At 59.2% G+C, this 20,844-nt stretch overlaps 1 protein-coding gene and 1 long non-coding RNA gene across 4 annotated transcripts in view; one reads left to right on the plus strand and one right to left on the minus strand.

The window, feature by feature from the left end:
• On the minus strand, nucleotides 1-17,790 carry STX1A (syntaxin 1A). 3 transcript variants are annotated; one of them, XR_003508624.1, is made up of 10 exons: nucleotides 17,704-17,790; nucleotides 9,385-9,462; nucleotides 8,917-9,016; nucleotides 6,131-6,205; nucleotides 5,316-5,389; nucleotides 5,109-5,217; nucleotides 4,946-5,019; nucleotides 3,751-3,888; nucleotides 1,868-2,063; nucleotides 1-1,404 (listed from the first exon to the last, which is right to left on the minus strand). XR_003508624.1 is itself a non-coding variant. In XM_027526971.1 (10 exons), the coding sequence occupies exons 1-10, from the start codon at nucleotides 17,731-17,733 to the stop codon at nucleotides 1,327-1,329; spliced, it is 867 nt and encodes a 288-aa protein (XP_027382772.1). In that variant the 5' UTR covers nucleotides 17,734-17,790; the 3' UTR covers nucleotides 1-1,326. The 3 variants fall into 3 exon arrangements, 2 of the variants coding, with proteins under 2 accessions (XP_027382772.1, XP_027382773.1); XM_027526971.1 differs by having other exon boundaries at nucleotides 1,868-1,978; XM_027526972.1 differs by lacking the exon at nucleotides 17,704-17,790 and adding an exon at nucleotides 14,508-14,592 and having other exon boundaries at nucleotides 1,868-1,978.
• LOC113883329 overlaps nucleotides 15,780-20,844 on the plus strand; it is an 11,951-nt gene continuing 6,886 nt past the window's right edge. Inside the window, exon 1 of the long non-coding RNA XR_003508625.1 lies at nucleotides 15,780-17,124. This is a non-coding gene — a long non-coding RNA (uncharacterized LOC113883329). The remainder of the gene's footprint in view (nucleotides 17,125-20,844) is intronic.

A 20,844-nucleotide genomic window follows, 5' to 3' on the forward strand; every position in this document is an offset into this window, starting at 1 on the left:
GTGGTACAGATACAAATGTTTATTCTACATAAAAACTTCACAAAATGGGCAGCTGGTTGTACCAAGACCTTTGGTGAGGGGTGGGGGTGGGGTGGGGAGTCGCTGTTCAAGAAGGCAACACGGACAGTGGTCACAGTCACTGGGCAGGAGCGAAGCGGAGGGCGGGTGGGGCACAGGCCTGGCCCCGGCCCTCGCTGCATGCGCACGCATGCACACTCCTTGACTGTCGACGAGGAAGAGGGCTTCTGGGCAGGGAGCACGTTTCAGACTTGAGAAGTCCCGGGCCGGTGGGGAGGAGGGAGGTGCCCCCTCCCTGGCTGAATACTGCATCTGAGACATCCAACACCCACGTGGTGGGGATGGGGGGCAGGCAGCAAGGGTGGGACAAGATTGCAGGCCTGAAGTGACACTGACTTCTCGAGCACAGGAGAGCCGGGACCACTGTCCCACACATGCAACACACAATGGCTTGAGGACCCAACCCGGGGAGAGCTGATGGCCCGGGCATGGGCTTCGCCAGTGCAGAGGCCCGACTAGGGCCTGCCCTGCTGCCCTAGCTCCAAGGGCAGGAGACCAGGCCCCCGGTCAGCCTCTTCCAGAATGTTCCCTGGGGTCAGCTATAGCCCTCTGGGGGCTGGAGGAACTAGGGAAGGAGGGAGGCTGAGGCAGCCGAAGACCTGTTGGGACTCTGCCCCCAGGTGGGGGAGGAAGCCGGGTCTTGACTCGGCCAGAAGCCACCCGGCCACGGCCCCTGGCAGTGATCGGCTGTTAGAGGCTTAGAGCTGGGCTGTCTCTTAGGGCCACCCCTCCCCTAAACCAAAAAGCAGCACCATGTGGCCAGCTGGTCCCCAGCCCTCAGAAGGGGGTGCCCATTCAGGGGGACAGCTGGAGAGCACACAGGACGGGGCAGGTAGGCTGGTCAAGAAGAGGCAAGGTTGGGGTCCAGAGAGAGCCTTGATCCAGAAGGGGGCAGACCCTGGGATGGAGTGGAACTACTGAAGGTTGGGGGACAGGAGCATGGCTAACTACCCTGGGGCAGCCCTCCTCGATCAGAAGGGCCTGGGCCTGAGTCTGTCCCTTGCTGGCCCGTCCCCACCCGGCTGGCTCTTTCCCAGCCTGGCTCCCCTCTGCCTCTTCGGTACAGACGCACACTGTCACAAGATCATGCACACAACGGCTCAGGGCGGGGTGGGAGTGGGGGTCCCTGTGGCAGAGAAAGGAGCAGTCTGGGGCGGCGGGGAGAGGGCTCCGAGCCAGAGGCGGGGCAGCAGCCAGGGGTCTCCTGGGGGTGGACCGTCCAGAGCAGAGTGGCAGGCGGGGTGGTTTCTATCCGAAGATGCCCCCGAAGGTGGAGGCGATCACGATGCCCAGAACCACACAGCAGATGACGATCATGATCTTCTTCTGCATGGGGAGACACAGAGAAGCCTCAGAGAGCGTGCAAGAGGGTGCCGGGAGGGAGGCTGAGCCTCCTCTGAGCAGAGCTTTGAGGGGTGGGGGGCCGCTGGGGAGCGGGCTCTGGTCAGGGCTGAGGGTTGGAGAGTTTGGGGGACTGGATGAGAAAGAAAGTGATGGCCCGGAGTATGTCTGGGTGGGATTTTAATGGGGTGCTGAAGGTCTGGGACTCCAGTATTCTTGCCTGAGAAATCCCATGGACAGAGGAGCCTGGTGAGCTGCAAGTCCACGGGGTCACAGAGTTGGACATGACTTAGCAACTAGACAACAACAAGGCCTGGGAGAGCCAGGTGGAGGCTCTGGTCGGAGCTGAGGGCCGAGGGGAGGCAAACGGGGAGGGACTTGTGATGCCTGAGGGCGGGGGACTCTGGGTACGTGAGGATGTGGGCTCCGGCAGGACGGGACTACTCACCCGGCGAGCCTTGCTCTGGTACTTGACGGCCTTCTTGGTGTCAGACACGGCCCTCTCCACGTAGTCCACCGAATGTTCCACGTTGTACTCAATCCTGTCAATCATCTCCCCCTGCAGGGCCAGGGGCACCCCAGCTCCAGAGGGGCCCCCTCCAGGCGGCGAGGGGGCCCGAGGAGGGATTTTGGGAAGACAGCGCCTGGGGTTAGAGAAAAGGGGAAGGTGAGGAGGAGGGGGGTCCAGGCACCCCGAGCAGCTCCCCAAAATGCAGCCATCCAGGGGCGGGAACTGGCCATGCAGCCTCAGCCAAGGGGGAGGGGACCATGCAGAGGACACTTGTCTGGGGCTCTGACCCCAGGGCCAAACAGAGGACAGCGCCAGGCAGAGCAAGGCGGGGGCGCGAGTGGTGGTGGGCAGGAGTCTGGCCATGGTGAGCCCTCCCCAGGCATGATGGTTCCATCCAGTCCTGACAGCTTTTGATGCCCCCGCCCAGTCCCACAGCCCTCGTGGGCCTGGTAGTAGCCCTCAGAGGCCACTCGACCATGCAGCTGACCGCTCTCTCCAATTCCATGGCCCCCACTGGTGGCCACAGCACCTCTCACCCCAATGGAAGCAGCAGCTTCCTAAGGTCTCCCTGCTTCCCCACATGGACCACGTCCCTCCCACACTAAGATCCTCCAACTAGAAAGGACTCCAGGGCCCAGCACCGCCTGCCAGGACCCCCGTCCCACCCCTGTCTCCATCATTTCCAACTCTCCCTGGGCTCTAACTGCCCGGAACGCCTTTCTGCTTTTCGGGGAAGTCAGGCTTTTGCTGGTCCTGATCAGAACTGTGGTGTTTCTGGTCCCTCTACTTGGGCCAGCTCTTTGCTCTTCCCCTGGGGAGTCTTTGGAGTTCAAATGCCACCTCCTCAGAGAGGGCCTTCCCTGACCATCCCGTCCAGTGGTCACTGCAGTGACTGTCACTCCAAGCGTGGCCCAGGGACTAGTAGCATCGGGATCACCCTTGAACTTTAAAGACATACAAATGTATGAATCCCTACCCCCAAGTCAACCCTAAAGGAAATCAACCCTGAATATTCATTGGAAGGACTGATGCTGAAGTTGAAGCTCCAGAACTCTGGCCACCCCTTGCAAAGAGCTGACGCACTGGAGAAGACCCTGACGCTGGGAAAAATTGAAGGCAGGAGGAGAAAGGGGTGACAGAGGATGAGATAGTTGGATGGCATCACTGACTCAACGGACGTGAATTTGAGCAAACTCTGGGAGACGCTGAAGGACAGGGGAGCCTGGTGTGCTGCAGTCCACGGAATCACAAAGAGTTGGACATGACTGAGCAACTGAACAACAAACCCCCACCTGCGAATCTCTGGGAACAGGGGCCAGCACAGGGAAGTGTAGAACAAGGGCTGTGAGTGTGGCTCTTGATCACTTTCAAGGCTGAGAACCACTGCTGTCAGGCTGCCGCCCTCTAACACCCAGTGCGGGTAGAGACCACGCCACTCGTCATTCACTGATGCTGCCCTATTGCCCAACAGACATCCGCTCTGGGAAGCAGGCCCTCCGTGGTCTTGCTCGTTGCTATTCCTCTGACTCCTAGAAAAATGCCCTTCCACGTGCCCACGTGACAAACAGCTGGTGAATGAGACAGGACAAGGCCGAGTGAAGGTGGGCAGGGCCATGCAGGGCCTGGGGTCCTGGAGAGCCAAGCAGAGCCATGCAGAGAGGATCCTTCAGGTGGGCAGTTTCAACCGCACGCAGCGAGTTACCTGAAGACTGGGTCCCTCCCAGGCGGGGGCAGCGTGGCGGGCAGAAAGGGGAGGGTTAGTGCAGCCCTGGGTGCTGCTAGGGGTGGGGTGTGGTGGCGGGGGGGCCCCGGGCACCCACCTGGCTCTCCACGAGCATGGCCATGTCCATGAACATGTCGTGCAGCTCCCGGATGCTGTTCTCCAGCTTGATGATCTCGCTGTGGCGTGTCTCAATCTCACTCAGGGCCTGCTTCGAGATGCTGGAGTCCATGATGATCTAGGGGGTGCGAGCCGTGGGCTGGGACCCGGGGACCCATCGAAGGGGGAGGGGTGGGGGCCAGGGCAGCAAGAGGCCAAGGGCAGAGGCCACCGGGATGGGCAGTGGCCTGAGCAGAATGTTCTGGAAGCAGGGCCTGCTGGAGGCTTTGTCCTTAGCCACAGCCCTCCCCCCACTTTCTGTTAGGCTCCCACCATTGTTGTTTAGTCACTAAGTATGGTCTGAATCTTTTGCAACCCCATGGACTGTAGCCCACCAGGTTCCTCTGCCCATGGGATTTCCCAGGCAAGAATATTGGAGTGGGTTGCCATTTCCTCCTCCAGGGGGATCTTCTCGACCCAGGGATCGAACCCAAGTCTCCTGCACTGGCAGGCAGATTTTTTACCACTGAGCCACCATCGAAGCCCAGGCTCTTACCAGCTGTTACCAGATTTCTCTGAGACCTGATTTCCTACCAGTAGGTTCCTACCTGTAACGTGGGTTAATAACAGTCCCCACCTGCATCTGCACACCTTTAACAGCCGAGTGGTAGTTCTCACCACCGGTGCTGTAGGAGCCCAAAATGACTGCGCGAAGGACCCAAGCCTTGAATGGCCTTTTTCCTGAAACCTCTCCTCCTGTTCTTCCTCCCACCCTGAATGTAGCTGATCCCTCCTCCTAAAATCACATGTCCACACTGCATCCCTTACCTGTATGCCACCTCCTTCAGGAAGCTCCCCTGCTTGGCAGCACATGGAGCTTCACTTGAATATAGAGAGGCCGAGGGCACCGTGTCCTCCCAGGTGGGAAGGGTCCTCAGGATGGTGGAAGGAGCCCCCTAGCTGGTGGCAAGTGAGCACAGGGCACAAGAAGCCGGCCCGACTGGGAGGAAGCAGGAGACGGGTCTTACTTCCACCTTTGGCACTAAAGTGGGACCTCTGCTTGTCCCTTGCCCTCTCCGGGACTCAGCCTTCTCTTCTCTAAAACCTGCCTCACCCGGTGATGGTGTCCAAACACTGCCCAGACATAGCACTTCGCACACACACCCGGGACTCCGGTGGGAGGGGTCCACACTTACCCCGGAGGCAAAGATGGCGGGGTTCCCACTCTCCAGCATGTCCTCCAGCTCCTCGCTGGTCGTGGTCCGGCCGGCTGCGATCAGGGGTCAAACTGAGCCAGGCCCTTCCCCAGAGTGGTCAGCGGCAGTCTGGCCCCGCCCCGCCCCCGCCCCTTCAACTTACTGATCTCCAGCTGCCTCTGGATGCGGCCCTTGCAGCGCTCGCGGTAGTCAGACTGCGTGGCGTTGTACTCGGACATCACCTCCACGAACTTCCGGGACAGCGTGGAGTGCTGGGGTCCCGAGACGGGGGTATAGGTGTCAGGCCCAGCCCATCGGGGCCCCAGAGCCTCCGGCGCCCGGCTACTCGCCCCGAAGACCCCTCCCATACCTGTGTCTTACGGATCCTCAGGTCTGCGGAGGAGCGGTTCAGGCCTTCCTCCTGCTCGATGCTCTGCTCGATGCCTGGGGAACAGCCGGCTGCTGATAACCTGCCCCGTTCGCCGCTCCCTCGCGGCCCACACACCCGGGATCGGGTTCGGAACCTCCCCTGGAGGGACTCGTGTTGTCTGTTGAGTGGGGTCACACAGGAAGCAGAGGAAGGGGCCGCGCCACGCACTGATGCAGGAGGGGCCGGCAAAGGCTATTCCAGGCAAGATGTGTGGGTGTGTGCGTGTACACTCACCTGTGAGGCCCCAGGCACACGCTAAGCTGTGTATCTGAAGTGTGTGAGTGTGAGCATCCACTATGTGCTAAGCCTGGTGGCGCAGGCCCACCCCGTCCTGATTATGAAGGTTGTACGGAACACCGGCTGGGGCATGCCACGGGGGCGGGGCAGGTGGCCACAACCACAGGGCACAGACATGACCCCGGCATTCCGCGGGGCATGTATACCTGTGCTCCCAGGAGTGCATGGGGCTCCTGCGTGGGGTCAGGCAGTACCAGCCACTCCTCTAACACTCTAGCCTAAGTGGGGGACAGTGTCCAGAGTGTCCCCGGCAACATCCTGAGGCCCAGCCCAGTGCCTGGCACAAACAGGTCTCGCCAGGTAGCTGCTGAGTGAATGGCACATGATGGTACCCTCACAAGGACAGCAAGGAAGACCCAGTGTACCCCTCTGAGTCAGTGAAACCCCCTGGGCAGTGTGGGGGAAGCAGGCCCGGAGTGCCCCCCACACCCCAGCCGAGGCCTGGAGCCCAGACTCACTCTTTAACTTGGAGCGGACTTTGTTTGCAGTCTTCTTTATGTCGGACATGAGTTCCTCCAGCTCCTCCTTTGTCTCTAGGGAGGTAGAAAGGGTGGGGTAGACACCCTGGGCTCCCCCGTGGAGGGCCGAGGAGGCGCTCCGGGCAGACCCTGGGTCTCCTTGTCCCCTGGCTAAGGCCCTGCCTGTTCTCCCATCCTGGGCTGGCCCACGCCAGCTGCAGCCTCACCCCTTCTTGCGCTGTCTTCCAAGGAGCCTCCCTTCCTCCTTGGCTGGCTTACCCCCCCCACCCCCTGTAGATAACAGATGGGTCTAAATTTAAGGCAGAAATAATTGTGGAGCAGCTGGCGATGCTGGAGTTGGCACTGGGGAACATTTAGCTGATACTTGCCGGAGTCGAGGGTGGGGGGAGCGGGCTCACCTAGCGCTACCTGGTGGCTCAGGAAGGGCTGACGGGCCAAGGGCCAAGGAGGCAGAAGGCAGACCCATCGAGCACCCTGGCCAGGGCAGACCTGTTCTACTCACAAAGCCCTGCTCCCCAGGTCTGAGCTCAGCGAAGGCCAACTGCTGAGGGCCAGGTAGGTGGGTGGCACCTGGCCTGGGTGGGAGCTGAGAGAAGTGCTGGAGAGAGGGGGCTCCTGGGGTACGGTTGGCTCTGGAGGTGGCATGCGGCTGGGCCTAAGAGAGGGTGGAGCTGGGGGAGGGCAGTGGCATAGTTTCTGGCCCTTGTTCCAGCCGGTACCATCTCCCTAAACCTGGCAGAGGCCATGGAAGTGCCCAGCTTGCCCTGCTCCTGGGGAGGGTCCACTGGCAAAGTGGGGCAAGAAGGCTCTTCCCGCTGGGGAGCTGGGTGGAGCTCAGCCTCAGGGTACCCCCGGACTCCACCCCGGAGAAACCCGGACTGAACGCCTGGATTCAACCTTTCACGCCCACCCTGTGCGTGCTTCTGGGGCTGGGGCTTCTCCCCTGGGGGGACTCAGGAGGGGCACTGACAGTGGCCAATTAAGTGTGGGCAGGGCACTTCCCAATTGGCATGTGAGTGAGGTGGAGTGGGGGGCTTCCAGGAGCGGGGGTGCATGAGCCTTATTCGCAGGAACAAAGGAAAACTCGGTTACCAGCTGCTCTGATGTCTCAGCCTCTTTTGCTCAGACCCAAAATAGCCCAGCCTGGATGGCAGTCCCTAGAGAAGGCAGAGCAAGCCTTGGCCCGGGAAAGCCCCCCACTTCCTGCCAACTTTCCTTGTGATGCCTTGGCGACCCTGCTCCGCCTCTGCCCCAGAACCCTTCTTGGGGAGCCCCTCCCCGCTTGGGAAGTGCCAGGTCCTGACTGCTCAGCTCACAGGTGGCAAATTCTGAAGTGGTCACTGCTGATATCCGATGAAGGCAACACAACACAGCTAAGGTTGGGGAGCAGGGCAACTCTGGCTCCCCATCCTCCCCCTCCCCCCACCTGCTCCATCTTCCGGCAGGTGAGAGGCCAAATCCAGCTCTTTACAGTCTCACCCCACAGTCAGCCCTCCTCCTGAGCCTCACCAGGAGTGACCCACCAGGGACATGCGCTGACCCAGATACATGTGGGCATGCAGACAAACCATGTCACGTGACGCCGTCCCTGACACACCTCTAGGTGGGGCGGGAGGGGAGCCAGGACGACCTGAGGACCACACTGGAGGTATGCCCTGCTCTGGGGGGGTCCCTGTCTCCTCTCCAGCCCTTCCCGGTTCAGTCTCCCCAGCTCCCAGTTGACTCGTTCTGCCTTCCAAGGGCCTGGCGCTGGGCTTGGTTGGTGTGGCACTGGGCTCAGGTCCAAACATACTTTGGGGCCGTGGAGAGATTTATTCTGGGTGCTTGAGGATGCCTGTGGGCCTGGGGTTGAGAGGCCACAGATAGAGAGGCAGTGCTGGAACTGAGAACAGAATCAAGCCTTGGGTGCCTGGGTAGGGGGCTATGGGCCCTAGGCCCTTCCTCCTGAACACCTGGGCAGCAGCTGGACCCTGCCCCGTGCTCTGTCCTGGGGCCTTCCAAAGGAGCTGGAGAAGAGAGAGGGGAGGTGAGCGAGCTTCGAGAACAGGCAGGCGGCAAACACACCCAATCTGATGAGTCCAGGCGGCTGGCCTGAGCCCTGGCCCATCACTGCCTCCCTGGGCTGAAGGTGAACCCCTTCTAGGGGAGGGGATCCCAGGTCAGCATGCTGTCAGCCTGGCCTATTATTACTGTAGTAGTAATCAGTGCCTCACAGGTCAGGGGGACCTGCCCAGGGACAGAGTAAAACAGACACACACATGTTCCCTGTGCAGGGGGAGAGGTGACTTCCTGGAGCCCTGAGAATGCCCGGCTCCGAGGCACCAATGGCCGAGTGCCAGGGCCGCCAGCTTTTTCCGGAAACTCTGCCTGCTTGGCCGGCTTGCCCTCCCACAGCGCTGATGCCTCAGAGCAGCCATCTGCTCCCCAGGGGAGGCGACGGAAAGGGAGGGGCTGGGCTGGGACGCCTCCTATTGATCACAGGCAGCTCCTCCCTCCATCCCTCCCTCCCAGAATCCAGGGCTGTCCTAGAAAGCAGCCAAGTTACCTGGGGATGGCGGGGCCGCCCCTCCCACCAGGCATCCCACGGTGATTAAGGGCACTGAACCGCCCCTCAACCCAGGCCTGGGACAGCCTGTGTTTCCTGACCCTCCCCAACCTGGCCAGGCCCCTCAGACGGCCAGCAAGGCAGGGCGTTCCTTCCCTGGCTGCAGCGTCTTTCTGGAGGCCTGCGGACGGCCCCCAACCCCGCACACCCACACACTCACTCTCGTCAGGGTTGGGGGAGGCCAGGATGGCGCTGTGTTTCCGCTTCACCTCCTCCACATTCTCCGAGATCTTGTCAATGAAGCCGCGGATCTCTTCCACCTGTGGGCCGAGGTCAGGTGCTCTGGGGGCGGAAATCCAGGGAGGGGCCTTCTGGGGCCCAGAGTAGGGCCGGAGGAGGTCAGGGCCAGGCTGGGCAAGGTTCAGGTGTGTGTGTGTGGTGAGGGGGGTGGGTAGTGCTGATCCAAGGATTCTTCTAGATTGGGGTGGGGGTGGGAAGGAGTGGGCAATCCCCACTTTTGCTCCCCGCTGAGCCTGTCTATTTACCCTCAAAATGGGCTCACTACTTGGTGCCTGTGGGCTGCTGAGCTCAGGCGCGGGTATGTAAGCGCCCCAGGCCGGCTGAGAGGTGAGACATGGCCGCCCCAGGTCTGCCGGTGTTTGGGGAGAGGCGGGAGTGCGGCTCCCACCTGCTCGAAGAACTCATCCATGAAGCGATCTCGGTCCACGGTGACAGTGACGTCGTCATCATCGTCGCTGTCCTTGGCCTGCAGGGGGGTGGACACACAAGCGCCCCTGTGGTAGGACCACTGGGTCCCATGGGTCCTGGGACCCCAAGCTGCCCAGGATCCCCCTATAGCAGGGTCTTCGGTTGGAGCTCCGAGGCCCGGCCATCCTTGTCTGTCCCCTTGGCAGGGACAAGGCCTGGCTGTGCCCTCAGCTCCCAGCCTCAGTGAGACCTGCAACATCCCTGGGGTTGTTCAGTCGTGTCCGACTCTGTGACCCCATGAACTGCAGCCCACCAGGCTCCTCTGTCCATGGAATTCTGCAGGCAAGAATACTGGAGTGGGTTGCCATTCCCTTCTGCAAAGCATCTTCCTGACCCAGGGATCGAACCTGAGTCTCCCACATTGCAAGCAGATTCTTTTACCTACTGAGCCACCAGAGAAGCCCCTAGGCCTAGGCACCACCAACACCTCCCTGCTAAAAACTAGGATGGCTCAGATACAGGTCATGCCCACAGCACCCAAGCTGGTCTGATAGCTACTGCCCATGGAGAGCTCTGGGAACCTCCAGGCCTGCTCCCTCAGACTGCCTGGAGACCTCTCTTGTTAGTCTTTTTTTTTTTTCTAAATATTTATTTACCTATTTGGTTGTGCCGGGTCTTAGTTTTGGCACATGGGACCTTCGATCTTCATTGCAACGTAAGGGATTTTTAGTTGTGGCATGTAGGATCTAGAACCCTGAGCAGGGATGGAACCCAGGTCCCCTGCATTGGGAGCACGGAGTCTTAGCCACTGGACTATCAGGAAGTCCCTCTCCCTGTTAGTTTTGGCATTGACATTGATCCTTTCTCCTTCCAGGCACAGAGTTGGGCCTGGCAGGCACCAGAGGCCAGTCATGTTGTTATTTGGCTCGGGGCCTGCCTTGGGTCTCAGCCGCAGGTGTCGGCTCGGCCCCTCCGCCCCAGGAGCCGCCACACAAAAGCCAGCCCATCACAGGGTTGGAGGTAATTACATCTCTGACTTCCCAGCATGCCGGCCACGCTCATTACTGTCCGTATCACACCTGGAGTTAGCCAGGGTTGGCTCGCTCTGCAGGCAAGGCCAAGGCCCCTCACAGCCAAGGCCAGGCTACTCAGGGTAGGACGGGCACCTGGGATTCTCGGGCTGGGTCCTGCCCCCTCATCCTCAGTGCCCCATGGGGAGGAGGCACTGGCCCTCGGCCTGATGCTCTCTTGTGAGGATGCGAGCAGGCAGAGGGGGAGGAGAGGGGGTGCTGGGGCCCCGCCACCTCCAAAGGGACTGGGTTCTGTGCCCAGACAGACACCGACGGGCTGAGGGACTTCCCGCGGGGTCTGTCTGCTCCTCTATGAAATGGGGACAGCGATGCTCTGCTGGGGGAGGGCGGGCCCACGAGTGATGGGGAACCGTAGCACGTTCTGCAAAGGACTGGGGCTCTTGGGGTCCCACCACCCCACCCAAGTGGGGCCAACCAAGAGAAGGGGCTGGTTGGGAGCTTTATGGAGGCGGCCCCTCTCATCAAGAGATCACACCTCCTCCCCCAGCAGCTAAAATAAGTCCTCGCTCCCACAAGTGCCTGTGGCTGCCACCAGGTGGTCCCCATCCCCCACCAAGCCCACCCTTAGCCACAGAGAATCTAGAAGCCGAGCTGGAGGAGGAGCACTCCCTAGGGAAACCAAGGCAGGGTGCGATGGGGGCACCCAGGGCCCCCTCCACAGCAGCTGGCCAGCTTGGGAGGTGTCCTTGGGAGCTCCTGCCATTCAGCATCCTGGCCTCTCTGTCCTTCCGGTACCCAGAGGATAGGGGTGAGCGGAAAGAGGTGGAAGGAGAATTTTCCAGCTCCATTCCCTCTGGGAGTAATGACCAGCTGGAGCCCAAGACAAGTCACCAGAAATGAGACTCATCTCTGAGTCACCAGAGACGAGAGTCACGGCCAGGGGCTCCAGGGCTGGTGCCCCCCACCCTCTGGGCCTCAGCTTGCCCACCTGCAAAATGGACTTGTCTTCTCCAGGCATCCAGCCAGGTCTGACCTGCTCCCTGCACGGCCTCCGTGCACAGAGGCTGGATTCGGGTAGTTTCTCCAACAGAAGGATAGCAGGGAGATGCCACATCCTCCTCCACGCTCTCCATCAATTAGGTGGCGCTAGCAATAAGAGTCAGACACAACTGAGCGACTTCTCTTTCACTTTTCATTTTCATGCATTGGAGAAGGAAATGGCAACCCACTCCAGTGTTCTTGCCTGGAGAATCCCAGGGACAGAGGAACCCGCAGGCTACAGTCCATGGGGTCGCAGAGAGTCGGACACAACTGAGCATGCACACACGCACACATATACATTAGGGCCTGACCTCACAGCCTGCGTCAAACCAACCGTGGCTCTGAGCAAAACCGGGAGTGGATGCTCCCAGGGCATCCCTTCCAAGTGCTACAACTTCTTCCTCCTCAGGCTCTTTTCACTCTCACCCCTCCACCCACCTCCACTTTATCTCACTGCTCCAGTCTGAAATCTGATCCCAGCACACCCCACCTATAACCATCCACTCCTAGAATCTGCCCACTGTCCTCCCTGCGGTCCCCAGGCGGCTCCCGCTGCCTGCAGTGCTGATTCCATGAAACCGACATTCCCTTCTTCATTAGGTGCCACCTCTTTCGGAAGCCTTCCTCATCTCCCCAGGGATGGGATCTCGCTCCTCTCATTCCCCACACCCTATTCACATCCCTACTGGAGCCACTGCAACACACTCTCAAGCCCTGGGAGACCTGAAAAGCCACCTTGGCCACAGCTTCTAGTCTCAGCTTTCACACCTCCAGTGGTGGAGAGCTCACTAGCTCCCCCAGGCTCTTCTGTCTATCTGGGGCAGCCCCAACTGTTAGAAAGCCCTTCCCTTTCCTCCAAGCTGGCCCCAGGCCATAAAGAACCTGTTGGTGCCCTCTCCCTGGGCTGGCCCTGCCAGAAATCTGAGGGTAGCATCTGCATCCTCCCTGGTTTTTTTTTCTCAAGTTGACCAAGTTTCCTCTGCTTCAGATCCTTCCCAGAGGCCTTAAGTTGAAGCCCCTACCCCAGATCTGTTCCACTTAGTCTCTGTCTTCTCCAGCAGGACAAGATAGAAACTGAATCTGCTGCTGACTGTGGTCTGAGCAGGGCCAAAGATCCGACCCACCACCTCCCTCTTTCTACAAAGTCGACCTCTGTTAATGCAGCCAGAGATCACAGAAGCCAAGGAAGAAGCCCTTCCCCTCCCTGTTTACTTGGTTGGCTTTTGGGCTCAAATGAAGGATCTTCATTTGTTCTGACCCTTGTCCCAGTCTGTGAGAATCTGATGGTTTATGCCTTTGTTGCCCCCTCCTACTTTATCCCCATCTATGCCAAGGCCCTGATTGATTAGGGCCCCAGCTCCCTTGGGAACCGGCCAACCCTCTCAAAGTGGCAGTCACAGCTCCAGAAAGACGGCTGGACTAGAGTTGGGACTGGAGAGGCTGTGGTGCGGAGGCAGCAGCTGGAGTCGTGAGGCAGTTACAAGCTCCGAGGTACAACCGTCTTCCGGACAAACTCCCCCAGACATCACATGGGCACCTTGCCAACCACCTGGCCAGAACTAAGTTCCACTTCTTCCTCCTGAGCCCCCGTTCTTAAAGAGTCTCCGAAGCCAGAAACTGGGGGGCATCCACACTCTTCCTCCTCCTCTCATATCCAACCAACATCCAATTGGTCCTGGTGTTTGTTTTTTGATCCTGGTGTTTTTAATTCGTGGCTTCCCAGGTGGCTCAGTGATAAAGAATCTGCCTGCCAGTGCAGGAGATGTGGGTTTGATCCCTGGTTTGGGAAGATCTCCTGGAGGAGGAAATGGCAACCCATTCCAGCATTCTTGCTTGGAAGATCCCATGGACAGAGGAGCCTGGTGGGCTATAGTCCATGGGGTCACAAAGAGTCGGACATGACTGAGCATGCACGCACATTTTTAATTATCTTTCAGGGGTTCTCAACCTTGGTCCAGCAACAGAGCCCCTTGGGGGTAGGGTGTTTTTGTTTGTTTGTTTGTTTGTTTGTTTGTTTTTAAAAAAAACTTCCAGACCAAATGAGAATCTATGGGGGTGGCGCGGTGAAGTTGTTTTTTTTCCTTAAAGCCCCTCAGGATTGGGAACCATTGGCCTGGTCTCTGGCCAGCTGGCTATCTTGACTCTGGTCTCATCGCCTCCAGCCTGAGCAATCAGAAAAGGAAGTCAGGGTGGGTGTGAGCACTGCCCCCACCACAGGGACCTGTTGAGACAGGGGAGGGGACCCCACTAGAAGCCCCCGCTGCGCAGCCCTGATGGTCTCTCTAGGCAGAGGCACCAGGATTCCACGATCCCTTCCTGGAAATAAGAGTGTGATTCCTCCAAGAGGTGCGGAGGCCAGGCAGTCTCCAGGCCTGTCCCGGGAGATGGCGGCTGGCCAGCAGGCAGGGTTGATTCATTGCTGCTGGAGCAGGAGTTGCTGTTGTCTGTCTCGAGGGCTATTTTCTTTTCCCCCTTCTTTTTAATGACTAATCAAAGCCTATCTCACTAAAGCAGAGAGGCCCAGAGCTGAGTCAGGGGTGTGCCAGAGACTGAGATAGGTCTCTAGAAAGAAAGGACTCTCTCTGACCCCTTCCTCTTTTCCCCACCCTGCAACCACCCCCCCAACCGCCCCCCAGATCGCCTCTGCCAGTCTACCCCTTAGCAGGGCCCCAGCACAACTCAGGGAAGCAGCTTCAGGGTGTGGGGAGGGGCTGGGCTCTGCCTCCCTCCAGGTGCTGTGTGACCTGAGATAAACTCCTGGCCCTTTCTGGACCTCAGTTTTCCACTCTGTAGAATAGGAAGTTGCACTAGATAGTCCCTGGACACCATCTGCACCTCAGATGGACATGTGCCCAAATTCATTATTAATTTTTTTTTTTTTTTTTAAGAAATCCCAAGAAGGTGATGGGAAGGAAGGAAGGGCCCCTAGCCTGGGTCTATTCTTACATCCCCCCTTTCTTCTGCTCTGCAGGGTGAAGCCGGCCGGCTCCATTATGCAGACAAATGAGCACGGAGAGGTTAAGGCACCCACCTGCCTGTTCTTGCTCCGAGACCCTCAGTCCCTTCAGAAGTCGGCAGAGGGGGCACTGGGCTTCACCACTCAGGCCTGCCTGCTGCCCCAGTGAGCGAGGGGGGACCCTGGGTGTCAGACCCAGGCATCGCCAGCCCCTCTGCTGTTTCTCATACGGGTCCCTTCTTTTGGCCCACCCTCCCTCCCTCCTCCCAGTCAAATCCAGCTCCTCCCCCCGGCGATCTCAGACCTCCTGTTCCAGGAAGGTTGCTGCTCTGACTGCCCCCCGCTCCCTCCTCTCTCTGGCTTCTGGCTCCTGCACAGGCCCCCGCTGTGTCACATGGCCCAGGAGGTACAGAAACAGAGTTCTGCGCCCAGGGAGGGGTATCAGCTCTGAGCAGTCCTTGGAAGGAAAACCGGGGAGGCCTTAGAACTGGGGGACGGAGGTGGCTGCTGGCCAGGCTGGGGCTGCCTGGGGACACCTGTCCCCAAAGTCCCCCTGGTTTTATACATTCTGGTCGCACACGTCCGCACCCGTCTCCTTGGGCTCCAGGTTGCCCTTTTGATCTCCGAGGGCTGTTGGACGCTTTCAGGCCCCCACACTGGCCCTGGATGACCCCTTCCTTCTCTCTCTGCAGGAGAGGATCAGCCCCCGTGAGAGATGAGGAGGGCTGGAGAAGGCTGGAGGGCTGGGCCCGGCCTGCAGCGCGGAGGAAACATGCCAGCTCCTTCCCCAAGTGTGACTTTTATAAATAAGCTCCCTTCTCTTGCCTTCCTTCTTCCAAATGTGGTGGCGTGGGGTGAGGAAGGAGGAGGAGGGGGGAGGGAGGGGGAGGGAGGGTGGGGATGGTGCAAGCAGCTGTCCCAAGCACCACCCTCTGTCCAGCCCAGCCAGCACTGGCCCTCTCGGTTCCTTGGGGATTCTGGTTCCTGGGGTTCAAGGTCTCCCTCAGATATAGAATTGGAGTCAGGAGACCCGTGACTGCTTGCCCTAAGAAGCTGGATTCTCAGTTTTCCTATACCTACTTCCTAGATGGGAATCTGTGCAGCCCAAAGGAAGACTTGTGGGAATGGCCGCCCCCCCCTAGACTAACGGTTGCACCCCACTCAGTGTGGGCTTCTGCCAGCTGATCCTCAAGGGTGCTAGCAGCCCCTAAGGGACAGGGCCACCCAGCCACGAGTACGGCAGCCTGCGTGGGCAGTGAATGCCTGGAGTGGGGGAACGTCTGGAGAGGAAGCCTCAGATTACTTTAGAGAAGCCAGGCCTCATCACCTAAGGACCAGTCTGGCTAGCGTGTGTGCGTGTGTATATGTGCTGGGCTCGGGGAGGGATTCACCAGAGCAAAGACCTAGCTTCAAGCTCCTACAGTCCAATGTCTCTTAGCCCTTAGGTCTCAGCCGCGTCTAAGTCTGACTGTTTTCAGGCCTAGGTAAAGCCCCTTCATCCCACCTGATCTGCCAGGCTAGCCACATCTCTCTCTCTCATGCCTCTGTCTTCCCTTCAGTGAAGGGGATGAAGGGGATGAAGGTGATGAGTCAGAAGACGTCAGATGTCAAGGGCTCTGTTCCCCCTGAGCACTGGTTCCCACAGACACTCTGGTCTGACCCACCAGGCACCCAAACACCAGGAAATGCACTACACGCCCTTCATCCCCAAGATAACAACGCTCCTTCTGATTCAACTGCGCGCAGGAAACTTGAGGGCAACCGCAAGCCTGGCAGGGGAAGTGTTTATAGACACCATATTCGACATGAGGGACCATCTTCTTCCTTTGAAACCTCCAGGGGTTTACCCTGAGGTGGGGGGTGCTGGGGGGGGTGGTGCTGGGCACTCAGCCAGGAATAATACAGGTCTAATGGGAGAGTGGGGCTGGCAGCCACAGCAAGGGGGTGATGGAGGCAGGAGAGCACAAGTGCCAGCCCCAGGCTGCCCAGGAGACAAGACTGGTACGATGGGGGAGAGCCAGGCACAAGTGCAGGGAAGCTGTGTGCAGAGAGGACCAGCCATGGGATCACAAGCCCAAAGGATACTTGGGACTTTCCATATAAGGGGTCCAGGTCTCTGGCTCTAAGCTGGGTAGCAGGGGAAGGGTTCTAGGGAGACTCTGCCCCACCCCCCACCCCCGCAAGAGATCAGCAGGGTGGTCAGCCAGGGCCTCAGAGGAGCCTCAACCTGGTCTAGAGCCCTGATGTCCGGGTTCCCCGCAGGCAAGCTTCACTTCCTTCTGTGCACGGTCCCGGCCGCGTAGCCCCTCCCAAGATTGCCATCTTTAAGGGCAGAGGTGCTAACACCCTGGTTAAGAGCAGAGGCCAGGGGAGAGGGGCTTTGATGATAAGGAGCAGGCAGCAGGGATCTCTGTCTGGGCTGGCAGAGGGCGGACTCTGACTCGAAACCTTTGCGCATCCTTCTGCTCCCCCCACTGGAACCACGCCCCAGAAGCCACACCCCAGTGGCCTCCGAAACACAGGTGGAAAAAAATAGGTTCAAGTCGGAATACGATCTGGAAAACCAGGAAGGGTCTGGAAACGCCGGCTCCCGGCTGCCCGGAAGCCAAGAAGAGGGAAAGACAGCGGGCCTGACCCCTCCCGGATCGGGGAGGGCAGCAGCTGCCGATCACCACCGGCTGGGGAGCCACAGGTGATGGGAGCTACAGGTGACGGAAGGTGATGGGGGCGGCGGCCGTCCCGCGAGACAGCGCCAGCCCGAGAAGCCCGGCCCCACCCGACCGGCCAGGTTCCGCAGCGCGCCCTGCAGCCGGGCTCTGGACAGGGGACCGCCCCCGGCCGTTCCCTTCCCACAGGTCCCGCCGTCGGTCTAAACCAGAGGGAGGGCAGGAGGGTCAGTGAGGAGGCACAGCGGGGAGACAAGGGTCGGGACCTGCTCCGCCGGGCGACGGGGAGGCCAAGCTTCGGTCCCGCCACCGATATTCCAGAATATCCCTCCGAAAACAAGGGGGGCGCCGAAAAGTTTATCTAGGACCCCAGGTTCCAGCCGCCAGCCCGCGGGCCATCGGAGCCGAGCTCACGCGAGCTCGTGACCCCAGTGGGTCCGAGGGGCGGGACCCGGGGCGGTCGGGGTCCCCGGCTTGGCACCGCTCGCTCCCGCCCTGGCCGGGGACGCAGGGGCGACCGCCCCAGGGGACGCTAGAGCCGCTCGGGAAGCGGACCCGGCGCTGGGCGCCGGCGGCCAGCGGCGCCGCGCAGGGGTCGGACTCACCGTGCGGAGCTCCTGAGTTCGGTCCTTCATGCTCCCGGGAGTGGCAGCGGCGCCGGCTGCAGCCCGGTGAGCCCCGCATGCGCGGCGGCCGCCCCGCGGCTGCGCAGCGCCAGCCCGGCCCCGCCCCGGCCCCCGGGACCCCGGCCCAGCCCCCAGCCCGGCCCCGCCCCGCGCCTGCTCCGCCCCGGTGGGTCCCAGCCGAGAGCCCAGCTCTGGGGCTCTTGATACCCGGGCTCCTACCCCATCCCGCTTAAGGTGCTCCGAAGGGGCTGAAGGGTCACAGACCCCGGGACCTCGTTCCCTTGCGTTCCCAACGTCCGTTCGACCCCGCCCGGAGGTCCCATCCCAATCCTCCCTCGACTCAACCGCTCAGCATCCCTCCTTCTGGACATAGACAGTGTTTTTGGATCTTCACCTCCAGAGCTCCTCACATCTCTGCTAGAGGCCAGACACCACCTCCCTCCTTAATTTTATTGCCTTGGGGTCTGCAGCATCACCCCACTCCACAAACCTCCAGAGTTCCAGCCTTTGTGCCTCCCACCCCTTCGGCCTTCCCCCCAGTATCTCATCCAGACTCAGGCTCAGGAGGATTTCCTCTTTCCCCAGGATTTCTCGGTTCACAGTCTGATGCTGAGTGACCACCTCCTTTAGTTTCTACTCTCAGCAAGATTGCAGGAACCCCTCCATTTGGGGGGAAGGAGATCTAGGTTATTGCCTCATCTCGTTCTCCTTCCCCTGTATTCCCAACCCTGCATCCCAGCCCCGAGCCTGAGAGCTTATTTCCTGTCTAGAAGCTGAGGGTAGCTAAGCAGGGGCCCAGCTCCACTGGACTAATGGGAAGATCTTCGCAGCGCTGGAGAGGGATGGTGGCTGGGGGTTAGTCAGTAGCAGATGCTCCTTTCCGGGTTCCTGCCAGCCTCTTGTTGAGCAACAGCCACTTGCACACCCCCAGCTGCCCCCTCCGTGCCCTGGCCCAGACGCTCTTGACCTGGAGCCAAGCATTCCCCCTTCCCCTCCCCGGGGGCTGCCAAAGGTGTTGCTCTGGAGTTGAGCCAGCCCCCTGCTGCACAGTGTGTCAGAGCCTGGCACTTCTCCCAGACTGTGGGCTCAGGTTAGCTGCCTGGCAGACGGGCTGGAGGCACTGTTCCAGCCATCCCTCCTTCCCTGGAAAGTCCGGCCCAAGGCTAGCTCAGATGTAGCCTGGCCTGAGAGACAGCCACACCCCTTCCACTTGTCCAGACCTCAATCTTGAGTAACCCACACAGCAAGTGCTGGTGGTGCCCTGTTTGACAGATGCAAGACCGGGACTCATCTACTAGGGGGCTTGCCCAGGGTTCCAGGGGACAGGTGGCAGGGAGAGTGCTGATTCCTGGTCCAGAGTGCTTTCCTGTGTGCAGGGTGACTCAGTGGGGTGAGTCATGGGTGCAGCCCCGGAGCTCGTTGTCTGGCCCTGTGGGGAAGAGGACAGGAAGGGGAGACACAGCTCCTGCCCTCAGAGAGTCCTGGTACCATGTCAAGCATCCCTTATTGAGATGCATATTAAATGGTAGCGTGAAAAATTATAAAGAATGAATGTGTGCCCTTCACCTTAAACTACCTTTCTGATACAGGTCTTACGCTCATTCATTCATTCATCGAACATTAGCTGGGAATGCATGTTCTGGGGCCACTGTTCTGCTCTTAAGGTGCTCCTGGGTTGTGGGAGGGACATGATTTCAGTGTGTAAGGGATTCAGGGTGGCTTCCCAGAGACAGTGATGTTCAAGCTGGATGTTGAAGGAGTGGTGTGCAGCAGGCAGTGCTGCAGGCTTTCTGGACAGAAGGAGCATGCCCAGACACTGGGGGTGGGAGTGGGGAGCAACCAGATAACCTCAGGAACCTGCTGTGATGCTCAGGCACAGGAGTGGGAAGCAACCAGAGAACCTCAGGAACCTGCTGTGATGCTCAGGCACAGGGGTAAGCGTGGGTGGGAGATAACACCAGTGAGAGAGGCCTTGAATGTTAAACTTCATCATGCAGACAAGGTTGGAAGGCAATCAAAGGTCCAACTTTCACTCCCTTAATCAAAAAGTATTCATTGAGCATATACTGTGCTGTGCTAAGTTGCTTCAGTCGTGTCCAACTCTTTCCAACCCTATGGACTGAAGCCCGCTGGGCACCTCTGTCCGTGGGATTCTCCAGGCAAGTATACTGGAGTGGGTTGCCATGCCCTCCTCCAGGGGATCTTCTCTAGCCAAGGATCAAACCTGTGTCTTTTAACATCTCCTGCATTGACAGGTAGATTCTTTACCACTAGCGCCATCTGGGAAGCCCTGAGCGACTGACACTGTCACTGAGCATCTACTATGTACTGGTTATTCTAGATGTTGGACACGTGACAGACAAAAGTCCTTGTGCTCATGGGGTTCTGGGAGAGGAAAGAGATGATAAATAAACAACATATATAATGGTGATAATAAGTTATGGAGAAGATAAAGTAGGACAGAAGGGTTAGGGTGCTGGCTTTGAGGGAGGGAGCCACATCGATCTCTGGGGGAAGAGCATTCTGGCGAGGAAGCATCAGGTGCAATGGCCAGGAGCAGGAGTATGCCTGGCATATGAGAGAGACAGTAAGGAGGTGAGGATGCCTGGAACGTGGTAGGTGAGGAAGAGCTCCAAGGAGGTGGTATCAGAGTAGATGGAGGGGCCTTGAAAGGGACTGTGTCCCTTGACTTTGCCTCTGAGAGGGATGGGAGCCCCCAGAGGGTTTTGAGCAGAGGACCTGATCCATCTTGGACTTCAGCAGGATCGCTCTGATTGCTGGGTGGAGAATGGATGGAAGAGGACATAGGAGGAAGCAGGGATGTATTTAGGAAGTGATTGCTATTGTGTGTGTGGCTGGGACAAAGGTGATGGCAGTGGTGGTGATGAGAAGTGGTCACATCCTGGAAACATTTTTAAAAATTTATTTAGCTTTACTTATTGGCTGCATCTTGTGGCTTGTGGGACTTAAGATCCCTGACCAGGAATTGAAACCAGGCTATGGTAGTGAAAGGGTTGAGTCCTAACCACTGGACCTCCAGGGAATTCCCCTGGATACTTTTTTTTTTGCCTGCACCACGAAGCTTGTGGGATCTTAGTATTTATCCTGACTACAGCACTT

The sequence above is a fragment of the Bos indicus x Bos taurus genome, chromosome 25 (genome assembly GCF_003369695.1).
Source record: "Bos indicus x Bos taurus breed Angus x Brahman F1 hybrid chromosome 25, Bos_hybrid_MaternalHap_v2.0, whole genome shotgun sequence".
NCBI classification, from domain to species: domain Eukaryota; kingdom Metazoa; phylum Chordata; class Mammalia; order Artiodactyla; family Bovidae; genus Bos; species Bos indicus x Bos taurus.